This window comes from Lissotriton helveticus, chromosome 10 (assembly GCF_964261635.1).
Source record: "Lissotriton helveticus chromosome 10, aLisHel1.1, whole genome shotgun sequence".
Lineage (NCBI taxonomy): Eukaryota > Metazoa > Chordata > Amphibia > Caudata > Salamandridae > Lissotriton > Lissotriton helveticus.
This window is the reverse complement of record NC_136071.1, coordinates 3,858,304-3,872,667: the sequence shown is the minus strand read 5'-3', so window position 1 is coordinate 3,872,667 and position 14,364 is coordinate 3,858,304. Positions and strand designations below refer to the sequence as shown.

The following is a 14,364-nucleotide window of genomic DNA, read 5'->3' as shown; positions in this document are numbered from 1 at the left end:
GTGTGAGATGGTGCTCTGGCATGAGCTGAGCCTGTCTGCGGCTTTCGGGATCCATCCCTTAGCCGTTTCCATGATATCGCATACCATATACTCTTAAGTGCATTATAATCCTCGCGGTTATATGCCAACTCTGGTATCGCTTTATCAAAACATGTCGAGTAAGGTGTCATACGAATTGGAATACTAACCCCTCGCCAATTCTGGCGACGGGGTTAGCATTCCACCCTTCTAGAGGGACACGACATGTATGTAACCCCTAACCCCGGTTAAAGTCAAACAGAGCCTCAGCTCCACAAAATGGATGCTGCCACCGAGACACAAGTCTGCCCTCCTGCTGCTGGGAGTCCTCCCAGAGCAGGAGATAAGAACAAAAGGGTTTCCTGCCAGGGGCGGTGCCAGCTCCGTCCCAGACAGGGTTTTGTGTATTGTAGGTAGGCAGGGCTTTAGAGGAAGGTGACTGCACGTGGCACCCCGGTGCTCACTGTGCATAGGCTGGCTGGAACCAGTTCCAGGGTCACTCCAGACCCTGTGCTGGGGAAAAGCCCGCCAAGGAAGTGGGTGTAACCACCACCCTCCTAGTCCCACCCCTAGGGCAGGACTTAGTCGCGTGCCAGCCCCTTTTTACAGGATAAAGGTAGGAACTGGCCCCCTTCCAAATCAGATCATCTTTGAATCCTGAAACTACTTTCCACGAAAGGAACTCAAGACTTCTTCCTAAGATTTCTCCCTTGTGACTAAGGAGTAGTCACCCTGCATCCGCAGGCACCATCTTAAGAACACTGCGGTCTGCTGCAAGTCTCTCCTCCGGATCAAGACTGCCCAGCTCGACGAGAATCGGCTTCCCTGGCACCTCTGACCTCTACCTACATCATCAGTCACGCTGAGATTCGTGGGTGTGACGAGACCTCGAGGGACCGGCCATCTTCAAGACTGCACGACTTCTTTCCAGCAAGCCCGCCGAGTAATTTCCTGGTGAGTGCTTTGGGGTCCGAGAAGCCCCGACCCTGAGCAGCTCCAGCACCGAAGAGCAGCCCCCCAGCATCTCCACGATCGGCGTGGGGCCCTTCTGCTTTTGCTTTGCTCACCGCGTTGTTTGGCTACTAGCCCGCTGGCTTGTGGCCTTCCGAACGACGCCCGACGACAACACTGCTGCTGGTCTGGTTGCTCCAGACTGGCCCTTGCTTCCCTCCATCGGAGAAGTACCCTGGACCCTCCTGGTCCGCCCAAGACGCCATTTTAGGTCCACCGCGTGGGCCTTGCATTTGCCAAGACTTGTTGCCCAATCCTGGGTCCAGCGACGTCGACAGCAAGAACCTTCGTGGGACAGCTCGCACCTCCATCCTGGTCGCCGACAACGCCTCCTGGTCCGAGAGACTGCAGAGCCCAGCAGCGCCCACTCACCTGACTGCGGTGACTTCGCCCGGTGCCCTCCTGGTGCCCACTTAATCACTGGCTAGTGATTCAAGAACTTGGTCCCCTCTGCTTTCAGGTTTTCTTCTTCCTTGATCCAGGCTTGGATCCATCGAACTTTTCTTCACTGGTCGCCTGCCAGCAACTTCCTTCTTCCAGGCTCCTGGTCCGACAACGAGATTCCCGACGTCCTTTCAGACCTATGCAGCTGCAGCCCCTGGGCTAGATAACTTCGGCACTTCGGTGTCCCAGCATAGCCTCACTATCCTAGGGTCAGGATCCACTGTCGTTTTCTTCCTACCAGGTCGGGTTCGCCCGTGAACACTAACTTTGCCTTTACTAGCTTCCATAGACTTTGTCCCGCATCCCGCGTGAGAGTGCACACTCTGCACCCGAGTCCCCTAGGTCTCCTAGAAGTAATCTAACGATTCCCTAGTCAAGTCCTAGCGATTCCAAAGCCTATTAGTCCTGTACTTACCTGCTAGTAATTTCGCATTCCACTTTTTAAGTATATGGTTTTTCGTGCCCCTCGGGCATTTGTGTATAACGTGCTAACTTAAGTATTTTCGTAAGAGTTTTGTTGTGTGCCTAGCACCCTGTCCTCATAAAGAGTACAGGGTTGTTGTGATTCTAATAAATACACTGTTTATTTTCATAACACTTGTGTGGTGTCCTTTCACTGGGTGTTCAAGGGGTAATGTGATGGTAAAACAGCTGGCTTAACACGCCCTCTAGAGTCTTAGCCTTAGACTGCTCGTATCCATGCTACTAGGATAGCTGGTCTATAAGGTTGACTTACAACCAATCATCAATAAGGGTTGTTTGGACTGATATATAGTGATCACTAGAATAGTGAACACTGCACATCAGGCCAACTTCTCACACCGGGTCCTTGAAGGCCTCCTTTCCCTGGTCTGTGATACTCTTGAGCATGGGCAGGAACTGGCTCCTTGTCTGTATGAGGAGCAATGTCTCGAGCAGGAAGTCTGCTTTTGGCTTCTCCTCTTCCAGCTTAATCCCATAAGCTGTTGCCGCCTTTCTTACCACCTCATTGTATGCCCCAATGTCATCCGGTGGCGAAGGCCTCGAGGGGTATGCTTCCACCGCCTCCTGTGGGTTTTCGGCCTCGATGTCCTGCCATTCCTGGTCTTGGGCCGTCGAGGAACCTGAACCGTAGCTTGACTGCTGTTCCCCATAATCCCCCTCTGTGTAGTAGAGGTCCTCCTCCTCTTCGTGCTCCGAAGGTTCCGGAATTTTCGGCGGCTCTTCGACGTCGAACTCCTCGAGCTCCTGTACCTCAGCGACAGTCAGTGCCGGCTTCGGGGGGGGATCTTGTAACTTTTCATTTTTTCGTCGAAGTCCTTCTTTCTCTGAAGGATGTTCTCCATTTTGGCCTCGAGCCTTCTCTTCTTTCTCTGCATTTCTGCGGCCTGTTCGTCGTCGAGCGTTTCGGCCGCTCTTTTCGGCGGCGTCATCTACGTCGAAGCTTTCTTCGGCTCTTTTTCTTTCAACGTCGAAGTCGAAGGCCCTTTTTCGGGGGCTTGCTTCGATGACCTTTGCTTTTCGCTGGTCTTCTGCCTCCGGGAGTCCTTCTCGGAGGATCCGCTGGGCTCTTTTTCGGAGGATGCAGCTTCGGTCGTCGATTTGCTCGGCGCCGGTGCTCCTTTCGAGGCTCTGTGCTCTGACTTTCGAGAGTCTGCCTCAGGTTTTCGAGGCCCTATGGGAGTTTTCGGGTTCGTAGACTCTCCTACCTTATCAGGCGTATTCTTATCGGTCTCAGCGACCGTGAAGTTATCTGGTCCTTCGGCGATGTTGTCCTCATCGTCGGTGGAGAGGCCAAGTTCATAAAGCGTCGGGGCTTGGCCCTTGCCCTGCATCGTGTGGTGAGCCGTCCTCTGTCCTTCTCGAATTCAGAGTGTCTTCGGCTTGAAGACGGAGCAGGCGTTGCAGTCTCTGCTCTCGTGGTCGATTGGCAGGCAGAGGTTGCAGACTGGGTGCTGGTCCTTCTGTGCGAACTTGTGGTGGCAGTTCTTGCAGAATTTAAACGGCGTCTTGTACATCCCTGCGCTCAGGGGGGCCCCTGTGTGCGCATTCCTTCAAGGACGTCGAAGATTTCGAAGTTCTCTCCTTCCTTCGTCGTCTCCTCTCTAAAGGTCCTCTTCTGTCGATGTTCTCAGGTGTTCACCTGTGAATATTTGCTGTATTTTCTTCTTTCCTCCTCCAAAACTTCTGGAGCTTCACGCGACGATCCAGACCCAACGGCGGAAAAAAGAATCTGAAGATGGCGCCCAAGGGTGGTAGCTTCCGCCGGAAGCACGCCGACGTCACCGAAGGTACACCAAATGGTGGGACGTCGACGCCCACCTGGGCTACGACAAAAAAAAAAAAAAAAATAAGAGAAAAAAAGACTACGATTCCAGACCCAACCACCAGATTGCGGAATATGCACAGCATAGTGAATCCAGAAAGATTCACGCTGCAAAACTGCTCTTATGAGATGCGTATCCGGTATAAAGATCATATCTGGGTCACCGTGTCACAGGTGTCTCCACTGATGGTGCTAAGACCCCTGATGTTAAAGAGGTTACTGAAGGGGCCGGCCGTAGATCAAACGGCACCAGTCTTCTTTCACTCCTGCTGTGAGACTGGGGTTTAATTCCCAGACACCCCTAGGTCTCCCTCACAGAGTCTCACACTTGTTAATACCCTCCAAGTGAAGAAAGCGCTCTGCTGATGGTGTGTAATTTTCCTCCCTTCAGGGGAAATCGGTCCATATGATCCATTTTCACAAAACCCCATTTGGGGTTTGGGCCGGCCATTCTGTTGGCCCTGCGGGTATCTGTAAACAGGGGCACATCCCTCCGCCATGTATTCGCCCCACTCAGTAACATGCATGCTGCCCAAGTATCTAGCTCTCTCTCGCTCTCTCTCAGGGAGGGGTTGGGGTGGGGGGCTGGTAGACTCAGATGCCTCCAGAAGCCCACAAGTGTCGCCCCTCTGTGCCCTATTTCTTCCCGTCGTGCTAACCCGCTCTTTCCACTGCGGAGGCCCGGCCTGCAGTCCACTCAGGCCTCCCTGCTGCCCCACGGCTCGTCCCTGGCTATCTCCTCACATCTTCGCATGTTGGAAGCAGGCCTCCCTTTCCTCTAGCTGCGTCTCACTCAGTCATTTTCCAGACTCACAGCTCAGGTCGAAGGCCTCCAAGCTCTGACCTGCCCAGAGGTTTCTGTCATCTTCAACTCCATTCTCCAAGGCAGCAGCAGTCCTTCACGCAGCACCAGAGGAGATCACCAGGCCTCAGAATGAATATGATCGCGCCACTTAGTCCTGGTTGGTGGCTCTGTTCCCAAACCATAACCACTGGGTACGAGATGGGACAGGGGACATTACTACTTTCTGCATCACTAGGATGAAACTACTGCTCTTAATCCGGGAGCTTTGCTGGGCTTGTCAGCTCAGGCGACGGAGCCACGAAGAGTTAGTCTTCCCAGTGTGCCGTTGTCATGTTGCTTTAAATGTATTTGTCTAGTCATGGAATGTTTTCTTTTGATCTCCATTCTTTGGTAGATGGGAATTCTATACATGTCCAGCAGGACAGTTGCTGGGAATTAAGTCCTGTGTAGGCGGCGTCCTACCTTTCTCCTGTGCTTTTCATAATAAACCTCTACTTTCTTAATTTACTAGGATGTCATACTTTACAGCCGTCTTCAAGTAGATTACCACTATGTACCATTTTTACCACCAACCCAGCCTCCATCTTAGGCAAAGTACACAGATCGAGTTTATTCGCACTTCAAGCTCCGTCACATAGTAAACGTCTGAGCATCATTATAGACTAAGATCATGGGTATAGTGTTTGTGAACAGTATTCATGGCAGCCTGAGCTCCATCCTTCCCAGGGACCTAGGGAAAGGAATCAAGCTGATCTCTATCACAAACACAATGGAACATGAAAAACACAACAGAAAATTTTTCATGCAATCAAGGAATGGGGGTGTGAGAGGAGAAATGAACAAACACAAATGAATAATACCAAAGATGGAGAAATCTGATCAGGGAGGGAGGGCGATGTGCCAGCGGCAGGATCGACACTTTCAGGATCCTGTGAGACAACAAAACAAGAATGGATAAGAAACTGGGAGCGGTCTTAAACAGCAAGACCAAATGACACAGGAGTGGCCTACCGAGAGGTCAGAAGACAGAGTGAAACCACAGGATGCACCAGCATAGATTCAGCTCTACTGAGAATGAAATCGGAGGGCAGGTTAGTAGCTAGTGAGGAGCTGCAGGCAGCATTAGAACAGAGCTCTGCCTACTGAAAGGGAAACCAGATGTGTTCACGGATAGTGCAAGTTCACAAGCAGCATTAGGATAGAGCTTGGTTCTAGGACCTCTGAATACAAAGGGGGCATTAAGGAAGAGCAGTGTGATCGCAGAACATTAAACAGAAGGGCATGACAGAGTAGAAACAACTTTACAGAGACAGCGTTAGTACAGTGGGAAACCGAAAGGTGTGCCACCCCTGCAGAAGTAAACCACAGACAGGTTCCCAGGGAATGCACAAGTAGTATCAGTATAGAGTTCGCCTTCACAAAGAATGAAACCAGAGATTGCGTCTGTATGAAACTTATTATATTATTATTTTATTATATTATCATTAAATATTATTAAAATTATTATATATTCCGTCAAAGTGAAACCAGAGAGCCTTCTTCACGAACAAGTGTCTCACCTTTAATAACTCTTTCTGTTAGATACACTACCCACCTACAGACTCCTCACCTGTAGAAAACCTCCAGCCCTAGACTGGACCCGGAAGGTTTTCAGCATAGCCCCAGTGCAGCAGTAGGTGGCGTCATGCAGCTCCACATTTACTCCGCTTTGCCTGGAAGTATCGACTGGAGCCGCACATCATTTCCACCCCAGCACACGGATATCAGTTTCTTTCTGGACAATGTCGGCACCCTCTGGCACCGAGCCTAAAATAAATCTGGTGTGCCAAGGGGCAGAGCTGATTTAGGATCTTTTATGATGTCAAAGAGTCCACAGAGCACAGGAGGATGGTGTGGAATCTTCGGTTAGAGTAGCCACCAGACGGTAAGTAGCGAGACGGTTACTTACCAGTAGGAGTAGTTTTGCAGCTTAAAGAGTTTTCTGGATTCAAATGCTGTGCATTATTCTGCCATCTAGTGGTTGGGTCCGGAATAGTTTTGTTCATTATTTTGTTTCTTGTTTTAGGGGCTGTATACCACCATTTAGTGCGAGGTACGTCCCCTGTGTGTTGTCAGACGGCGCCCTGGAGGACGCTGTACGTGGTAGTCCTCTTCGGATTCTTTTTCTGTTTGTGTTCTTAGGTTTTTGTCCCTTGCTCATTTAGTTAATTATTGTAACATGCTTCCCCACCCGTTTGTATTCCTTGCAGGGGAGGCAGGGTGGTTCGCATGTGAATCCAGAAAACTCTTCAAGCTGCAGATCTACTCCTACTGCTAAGAACTCATTTCGTTTTGCAGCGCGATTCTGGATTCACATGCTGTGCATCAGATTACGTAGCGGTTTCTCCCATCTTGGGGAGGCTGTGGTACGAGGAAGACTTTACGAACATGTGTTGAAGTACTCTCTGTCCTATTTGTGCTTCCTTATTCATTCGTGTGTCCTCACAGTAATGTTTGCTGAAGGTCTGCGGTGATGCCCATGAGGCTGCTACACATATAGTGTCAATGGGCACATTGGTCACAAACGCCAGGGTTGCTCCCTTCTTTCTAGTGGAGTTGTAGGTTGGGCTGTTAATTCCTTGTTAGCGGTGGCATAGCATAGTTGGATGGTTTGCAATATCCATCGAGAGAGTTTGTTGCCTTTGTGGCAGGAGTTCCTGTGTTGGTATGTGCGTAGGCAAACAAACAACGATTTGGATTTGCAGGTTTGTTCCGTTCTCTCTAGGTAGAACAGTAGTGCTCTCCTTACGTCCAGGGTATAGAGGCTTCTTTCTCCCTTCGTGTTTGGGTTTTTGAAGAAAACCAGGAGGAGAATGCTTTGATCTAAGTGATATTTAGATACCACTTTTGGCAGGAACTCTGGGTTTGTTTTTTTAAATAACTGTCTTTGTGGATTTGTATGTATGGTTCCTATATGGTTAATGCTTGTAACTCACTTACTCTCCATAGAGATATTATGGCAATGAGAAAGGCTGTCTTTAAGGCGATGGGCTCAAGTTCTGCCTTAGCCACGGGCTCAAAGGGGTTTCGCCATCAGTTGCTTGAGCACTGTATTTAGACTCCACAAGGGCACTGGTGCTGTTCTAGGGGGAGCGATTATTTTTGATCATTCTAGAAGTAGTTTTATGACCGGTCTTGTGAAGAAGCTTTCGCATGTTTTCGCCCCGGTGTATGCTACAATAGCAGCGAGGTGCACCTTAATGCTCGAGTAGTGGATGTGGTGGTCTAGGAGAGGAGTTAGATAGGTGAAAACTGTTTGTGTGGTTACAGAGGAGGAGTAGGTAATGGAGGTGAGGAAGCGGTGGAGTAGGTACTAAGGGTGGTCCAGGCCTAGGTATCACTGTAGGTTGCAAAAGACAACCTTTCAAATAGGTCCATCATTTCTTGGAAAGCTGACAAAAATGAGACAGGAACCTGCAGGACCTATACCATAAAATGGAAGTTAATATGAGATCGGAGGGTTATAACCATGAAGGTCTGGGGTCAATACCTAATTCTGATAATTCTCCTCAACTAGGGTTTCACCTTCAAACTCCGGGTCACTAAACGCATCCATTGGATTAGGACTGCAGCCATTCTCCAAGGAGTCTTGTTACAGAGGTCTGCCTCAAATTCGGAGTCTAAATTCTGGGTAGATAGGCTTGGGGTCACCTTTAAGGGTGAAAAGGTAGTTTATGTTGAAAAATATGTTATCAACTGAATTGTTGCCACTATTTCTGATCGGCTTCTCTCTGCGGTCAGACATCAAGGTATTAGTCGCCATCAGAAGAGACATCTTTGGACTGGTCGTCTGTGTTGTCTTCAATGATCGTTCTGCCATCAACGGTCCGGTCAGTGTCAACCATGATCTTCCACAGTCGACGACGACGCTTGTCCCACGGACGTCAATGGGAATGCAGTGGACTGCAATGTTTTTTCTTTAACCAGAGGATGGCATTTGAGACAGGGCCTCAAAGGAACCGATTTTAATGCTGTTTTTTGCACAGGGTTAATGTTCCTCCTTCCTGGAGTGTTTTACAGAGGGAACTCCAGTTTTTATTTTCCGGGGGATGATGGCTGCAGGGCCTTTATATTGTTAATCCAACTCTGGAAACTACACATTTCCTTCTGTGTGACGCCTGTGTGGAAGTGCTTGCTAAAGCACTTTCATATAATCATTCCCCTTGGCAGCAGGGTATTCTTTCTTCTGTTCCAAAACATACAATGCCATTTCCCCGTCTTTCAGGGTCTTAGATGGAAAAGTCTTACAAATATAACAGCGCCAAGGAAATGAATACATGGACCATGTGGGTTGTCAGGATACATCTTTCTGACCGCAGGTAGAGCAGGGCTGGAAAACCGATTCCTTCTCAGCCAGCTATGAGGATAGTTGGTGAAAGGTCTAACTTGTCCAGATAATGGGTATGATTAAAAAAATGACCCTAAAAACCAATTGCAGTATTCTGAAAGCAGAAGGTGCTGGATCAGTGCCAGGGTAGACCAGAATGGTAACAAGATAAGTTCACTGATGCATCAGAACAGAGCTCTTCTTAGGGACCCCCTTACAAGACGCGAGGTAGAAATCGGAGCTATGGTGGCCTCTAGGGCCACCTCACTGGTGGGGTTCAGACTGTTTTGAAAGAGGGGGAGCTGCTACTAAACGAGCACTTGAGGCGTAGGGCATTTTAACAGGGTTTCCTGCAACCCAAGACTACTGGGGATTCCAGCTTGACTGGGAGTGCTTCAAGCTTGTGATTATATGAACGTCCAATGCAGGAGGAGTACGCGCACTCCCTAGAGCTGCAAAGTGAAAGGAGAGGAGGCGGCTACAAGTAGCTTCAGTCACTCATGGGGTGGAGTAACGTAGACGCCGAGCTGCACAACGCCACCTCCTGACGCACAGGTGCGATGCTGAAAAATCTCCTGGACCGAGTCAGACAACTGGGGAGATTCTAAAGGTGAGGAACCTGCAGTTAGAAGTATCCACCAGAAAGTGCAAAACGCATTAGCACAGAGCTTGTGTCTATGAAGACAGAAAATAGGGAGACCTGTGTATAAAGCAGAGGCTGTGAAACCAAAGCAGGCTTCAGCACATGAACCCCGACTTAAAGTGCAGAGCAAGAGGCTCATCGATATAGAATCACTCCTACAGAGGCAAAGGAGAGGATCGATTTGTGCAGAGCTCTGCCTTGGAGTGAAATCAAAGGAGGTGCCACACAAAACCACCTGCACGCGGAGAGAGTGCGAGTAGATCTAGAAACAAAGGGAATATCAAGAGAGAGGTAACTCCACAGAGATGGAAAGAGCAGCATTTTAGTAAATAGCTCTATTCGACTATTACAGCGAAACCAGCTAAAATGAATCAGAGTACAGCTTCCCAGACAGAGCGAAGGGTCAGAGTGACACCAAAGGGTGCACCAGTACGGAAGCATATGTACAGAGTGACAGCGTGGAGTGATAGCACAGTGCACAAACCCAAGACAAGCGTGTGTGTGCCAGGACAGTGACAAAGGGTGCATCAGTAGAACACCATCTGTACAAAGAGTGAAAGCAGAGTATGTGCGGAACCATTGGGAGCTTTAGTAGAGCGAAGACAGATACAAAGAACCAAACATGGGGTATGCCAAAGACATTGCCAGTACAGAGGAAAGTCAAAGAGCATGTCCACAGAGACAGCAGAACCACGTGGCAGGCAAGCAGACCGTGAAATCACATGAAGCAGGAGTCTCACGAGAGTGAAACCGTAGGTAAGTATGAAAACAAGAGCAGCACCACAGGAAAATGTGTGTCAAACAAGAGAAAGGCATCAGCAAAAAGAGCAAAGCAACAAAGTGCCATATTAGAACAGAATTCAAAAGCAGAGTGAGTAGGGAGTTAGCATAGAGCACAATCGTAAGGAGCGTTTATCTGGACAGACCGCAAAACCACAGGGAACGCCAGCACAGACAGCAAAACCACAGGGAACGCCAGCACAGACCGCAAAACCACAGGGAACGCCAGCACAGACAGCAAAACCACAGGGAACGCCAGCACAGACAGCAAAACCACATGGAACGCCAGCACAGACAGCAAAACCACATGGAACGCCAGCACAGACAGCAAAACCACATGGAACGCCAGCACAGACCGCAAAACCACAGGGAACGCCAGCACAGACCGCAAAACCACAGGGAACGCCAGCACAGACCGCAAAACCACAGGGAACGCCAGCACAGACCGCAAAACCACAGGGAACGCCAGCACAGACCGCAAAACCACAGGGAACGCCAGCACAGACCGCAAAACCACAGGGAACGCCAGCACAGACCGCAAAACCACAGGGAACGCCAGCACAGACCGCAAAACCACAGGGAACGCCAGCACAGACCGCAAAACCACAGGGAACGCCAGCAGACTGCAAAAGTCACAGGACTGGTTGGTCAGGGGGAGGACAGTATAAACTAATGGGAAATCCATGAGGGGGCGAGAGACTGCATGAATAGCTAAACCATAGGGAGAAGCTATAATAATGTGAAACCACAAGTGCGCAACACTATTGACAGGATAGTTCGGACTGCTAACCAATATTTTCAGGGAGGAAGAGGCCAGTGCAGACAGAAAGCCCATGAAGTGTCAGTGCAGGGAACAAAAGGACAGGAATCATTAGTACAGAGAGAAAAACCATAAAAGCATCAGTATACAGATCACCCCTGCAGAGTGAAACTCAAGGCTATGCTTGTATGCGTCACCCCTTCCACCCCTTCCTTTCAGAGACGTGGTGCACTACTTTGATAGCTGCCAGTCTTCGACATTAACAAAATGAACACACAATAGTGACGGAGGCTCGATTTTTAGGTTTTAAAGTTAACATATTACTGATTTGTTGTGAAAATTCACATTTTCTTCGTTTATACTTCCATAGTTAAACAACAAGGCCAACACTTGTTTTCTCAACACACAAGTAACTTCAAGCCCAATCCACAGTTCCATCCGCTATACCTTTTAACATTATTACGAAAATAGCAGTAGTGAGTGCTTCTATAGAACGGTTAATTGGTGATACGCAAAAGACAACACAATTATTTTACAGTATAGTATCCTAAGAGGAATCAAAAAGTGTGCTCTGTACACTTCACTAAAGTTTCAATTTTACGGAATAGTAACCTCAGAGTAACAGCGTTCAGAATGGTCGAGATAGTGACGATGTGCAATGGTTTGCTGATATAGCATGAATACCAGATGTTTAGTACAAGAGGATGGGAGAAGGGTGCAGGTACAACACGGCAGAGTCCGCTCTGATAGGTTTGGGTTTGATGGATACTCACTTCCTGTTGCAGTCGCTTGGCCCGACGGCCGTAAGTTTTACTCTTAGCTGGCTGAACGGACTGCCGCAACGGGATGCTATGCGGTTTGTACTCCTTGTCCTTTTCTTCGTTGTCGTAGCGAGGCTGGGCGCCGCACTGCTGTAATGAGAAAGCACGGATCAGCCACAGGAGCTTGTTATGTAAAGCTAAGAGGAGACATGGAGGTTATTTTAAATAAAAGAAACCAGGAACATTTTTAAACGTGAAACAGGAAAAAAATTCAAACACTGATGAGGCTGTACACATTTCAATAAAGGGTAATCGAGGATGCTATTAAGAGTTACAGCATTTGTAGTGTGCGAGTAGTCAAGATCCAGTAAGAGGGAACAGAAGACTCCCACCCATGACCCCTTCGAGAGGGTGTGAGCCGTACTTCATAAGACTGCACTGTAGAAAGCTGGGTTTCTGCTGCTGTAACCCCTGCAGTGTAGTTCCTATATTCCCAATAGGCTCTGCGCATTGGAATAATATATCCTATAGATGTGACGTAGTACTGGTGTCTACTAGGTCTCTATTGAATATATTAAACTTAATTGTGAGTGCCAGCTAGCTCAGAGGTCACTAGAAACTTTCTTGAATAAACAAGGAATTAGTTTCTGACAATCGCACAAACATGACAACTTTGTTTCCCCAAGATAAAACTGATCTTCAGAGTCGTGGAAACAATAGATCGATATTTCACTCAGTCAATCATGCACGCTTCCTTTCACCAGAGGTGCAGAGAAATAGAGAGACGGTGTTTTCAATAAAAGTATTTATTGAACACTCTTCTTTCTCACGCAGAAGAAATGAACTGCTACAATCGTAATACTGGCAGTAAAGTATAATGCATACAGCAAAAAGAGTATTATAAAATACTGTAAAAGCATGGTATGGTTTCTAAGCCATAAAATACATAGAATACATACAATAAATAAGGACTAAAAGTACTCAACTGGTGCTTCTAAAATACGCCTACACCGTTGTACCCAAGTCTAGAACGAGGGAAGAAGTAAGTATGGTGCAGCATAGGTTTAGTTTTCTTTGCCAAGAATCTATCCAAGATTTCTCTTAGGGTCTAATCAGCTCCGTACCTTGGTTTAGAATGAAGGAGGTCTGGTATCTCTCGGTCTCAAGCCTCGATTTCCCAACAACCCACAAGGGTAGCTTGGAAACACTGGAGCTGGATTTCTTGGCAAGAGAAAAGACAGCATCTCTCTCAGTGCGTCTGCTGGAGGGTCGGCTTCCTTCGGCACTTGCTGCAGCGAGATGCGTCGGGCAAGTAGATAGTCAAACTGCTCCAAACCACCGTGTGTTTGCTAGGGCAAGTGTGGGCATATGTATACCTTGAAGGTGCAGAGTTTGACGTAAGCTTGGACATAATAACGTCAAAGAGTCTCAGTTTTTTGAAAACTCCATGAGTTCTTGAACAAATCAATATTCAAGCAAGGGGAAGTCCATAACTGCTGAAGCCGAGTTTTCCAAGAAATAATTGTGGATTTTCGGAACTAGTGGAAGTAGCCATGCCGTATTTGGACTGCATGAGCTATGTCTAAATATGGTTATGATTTCTATGCCTATATAAGGATAGGGTGATTTATAGCTATATAAGGGCATGAATCGGGAAAATTACACTAAGGTCCTAAAATCCTATACAACACCCACTCCACTTTATTATGTTTGACATTACTACATTATAAGCACTAAAACATATCTAAAGCATGTGTTTTACAATCCCACCCCAAAATACAAAAAATGCATTTGAAAATGGTTGTACACATAAAATAAGCATTTGTACAGTACGCATTTAAAGCAATGACTTCATGGTAAGCACATAATATGATATTGGTAATGCTAACCGAATGAACCATGAAATTACATTTATGAAATGGCTCTTCGTTACAGAAAAGAAATTTCGAGACCATTCCATAGCAGAATATATAAACTGTTTTTGTTTTGAGGACAAAGCTAAATATTGTCCCTAGGAAGGATTCAAAGAATTCTTGTTCTCTAAGAATAGTTCCTACTTTAAGCAGATTACTTTGTGCCAAAATTTTCAGTTTTGGAAAAAGTCAAACAATCATTGTGAAATAGAGTTCCAAACTTAGAAGATTTGTTTTGAAAAAGCAAAGGTCGAATTCAGAGTTCATAGAACGCTGCGTGCTAATTTCAAACGTCATTCTCGGTGTCAGGAGAAAACATTAAGTCGTCTAGGCTGGCAAAGAAATAGTCTACCACAGTAGATGAAAGTTGAACCACTTCATTAAGTAGATCAATTGTACACAGATGAGAAGCATCGACATCAGCATCAGTCGCATTAGCAATGTTCGCAGTAGATGGTACCTGTGGGTCTGTTGATCCACATATCTCACCCTCCGCTGGAATTGCCGGTGAGACCTCAATGAATGCAGTCATCAGGATTGGTAGCCGTTGTGGACAAC

General features: G+C 47.5%; 1 protein-coding gene across 4 annotated transcripts in view; it reads right to left on the bottom strand.

Annotated features, from left to right (window-relative positions):
• KDM5C (lysine demethylase 5C) overlaps window positions 1-14,364 on the bottom strand; it is a 392,248-nt gene that overhangs the window by 298,542 nt on the left and 79,342 nt on the right. For 2 of the 4 annotated variants that reach the window (XM_078664512.1, XM_078664511.1), the window contains exons 5-6: window positions 11,906-12,043; window positions 5,444-5,512 (exon numbers count right to left, since the gene is read on the bottom strand). In XM_078664512.1, the coding sequence (XP_078520638.1) occupies window positions 5,444-5,512; window positions 11,906-12,043 (207 nt within the window). The remainder of the gene's footprint in view (window positions 1-5,443; window positions 5,513-11,905; window positions 12,044-14,364) is intronic. The other 2 variants (XM_078664513.1, XM_078664514.1) reach the window with 1 other exon arrangement.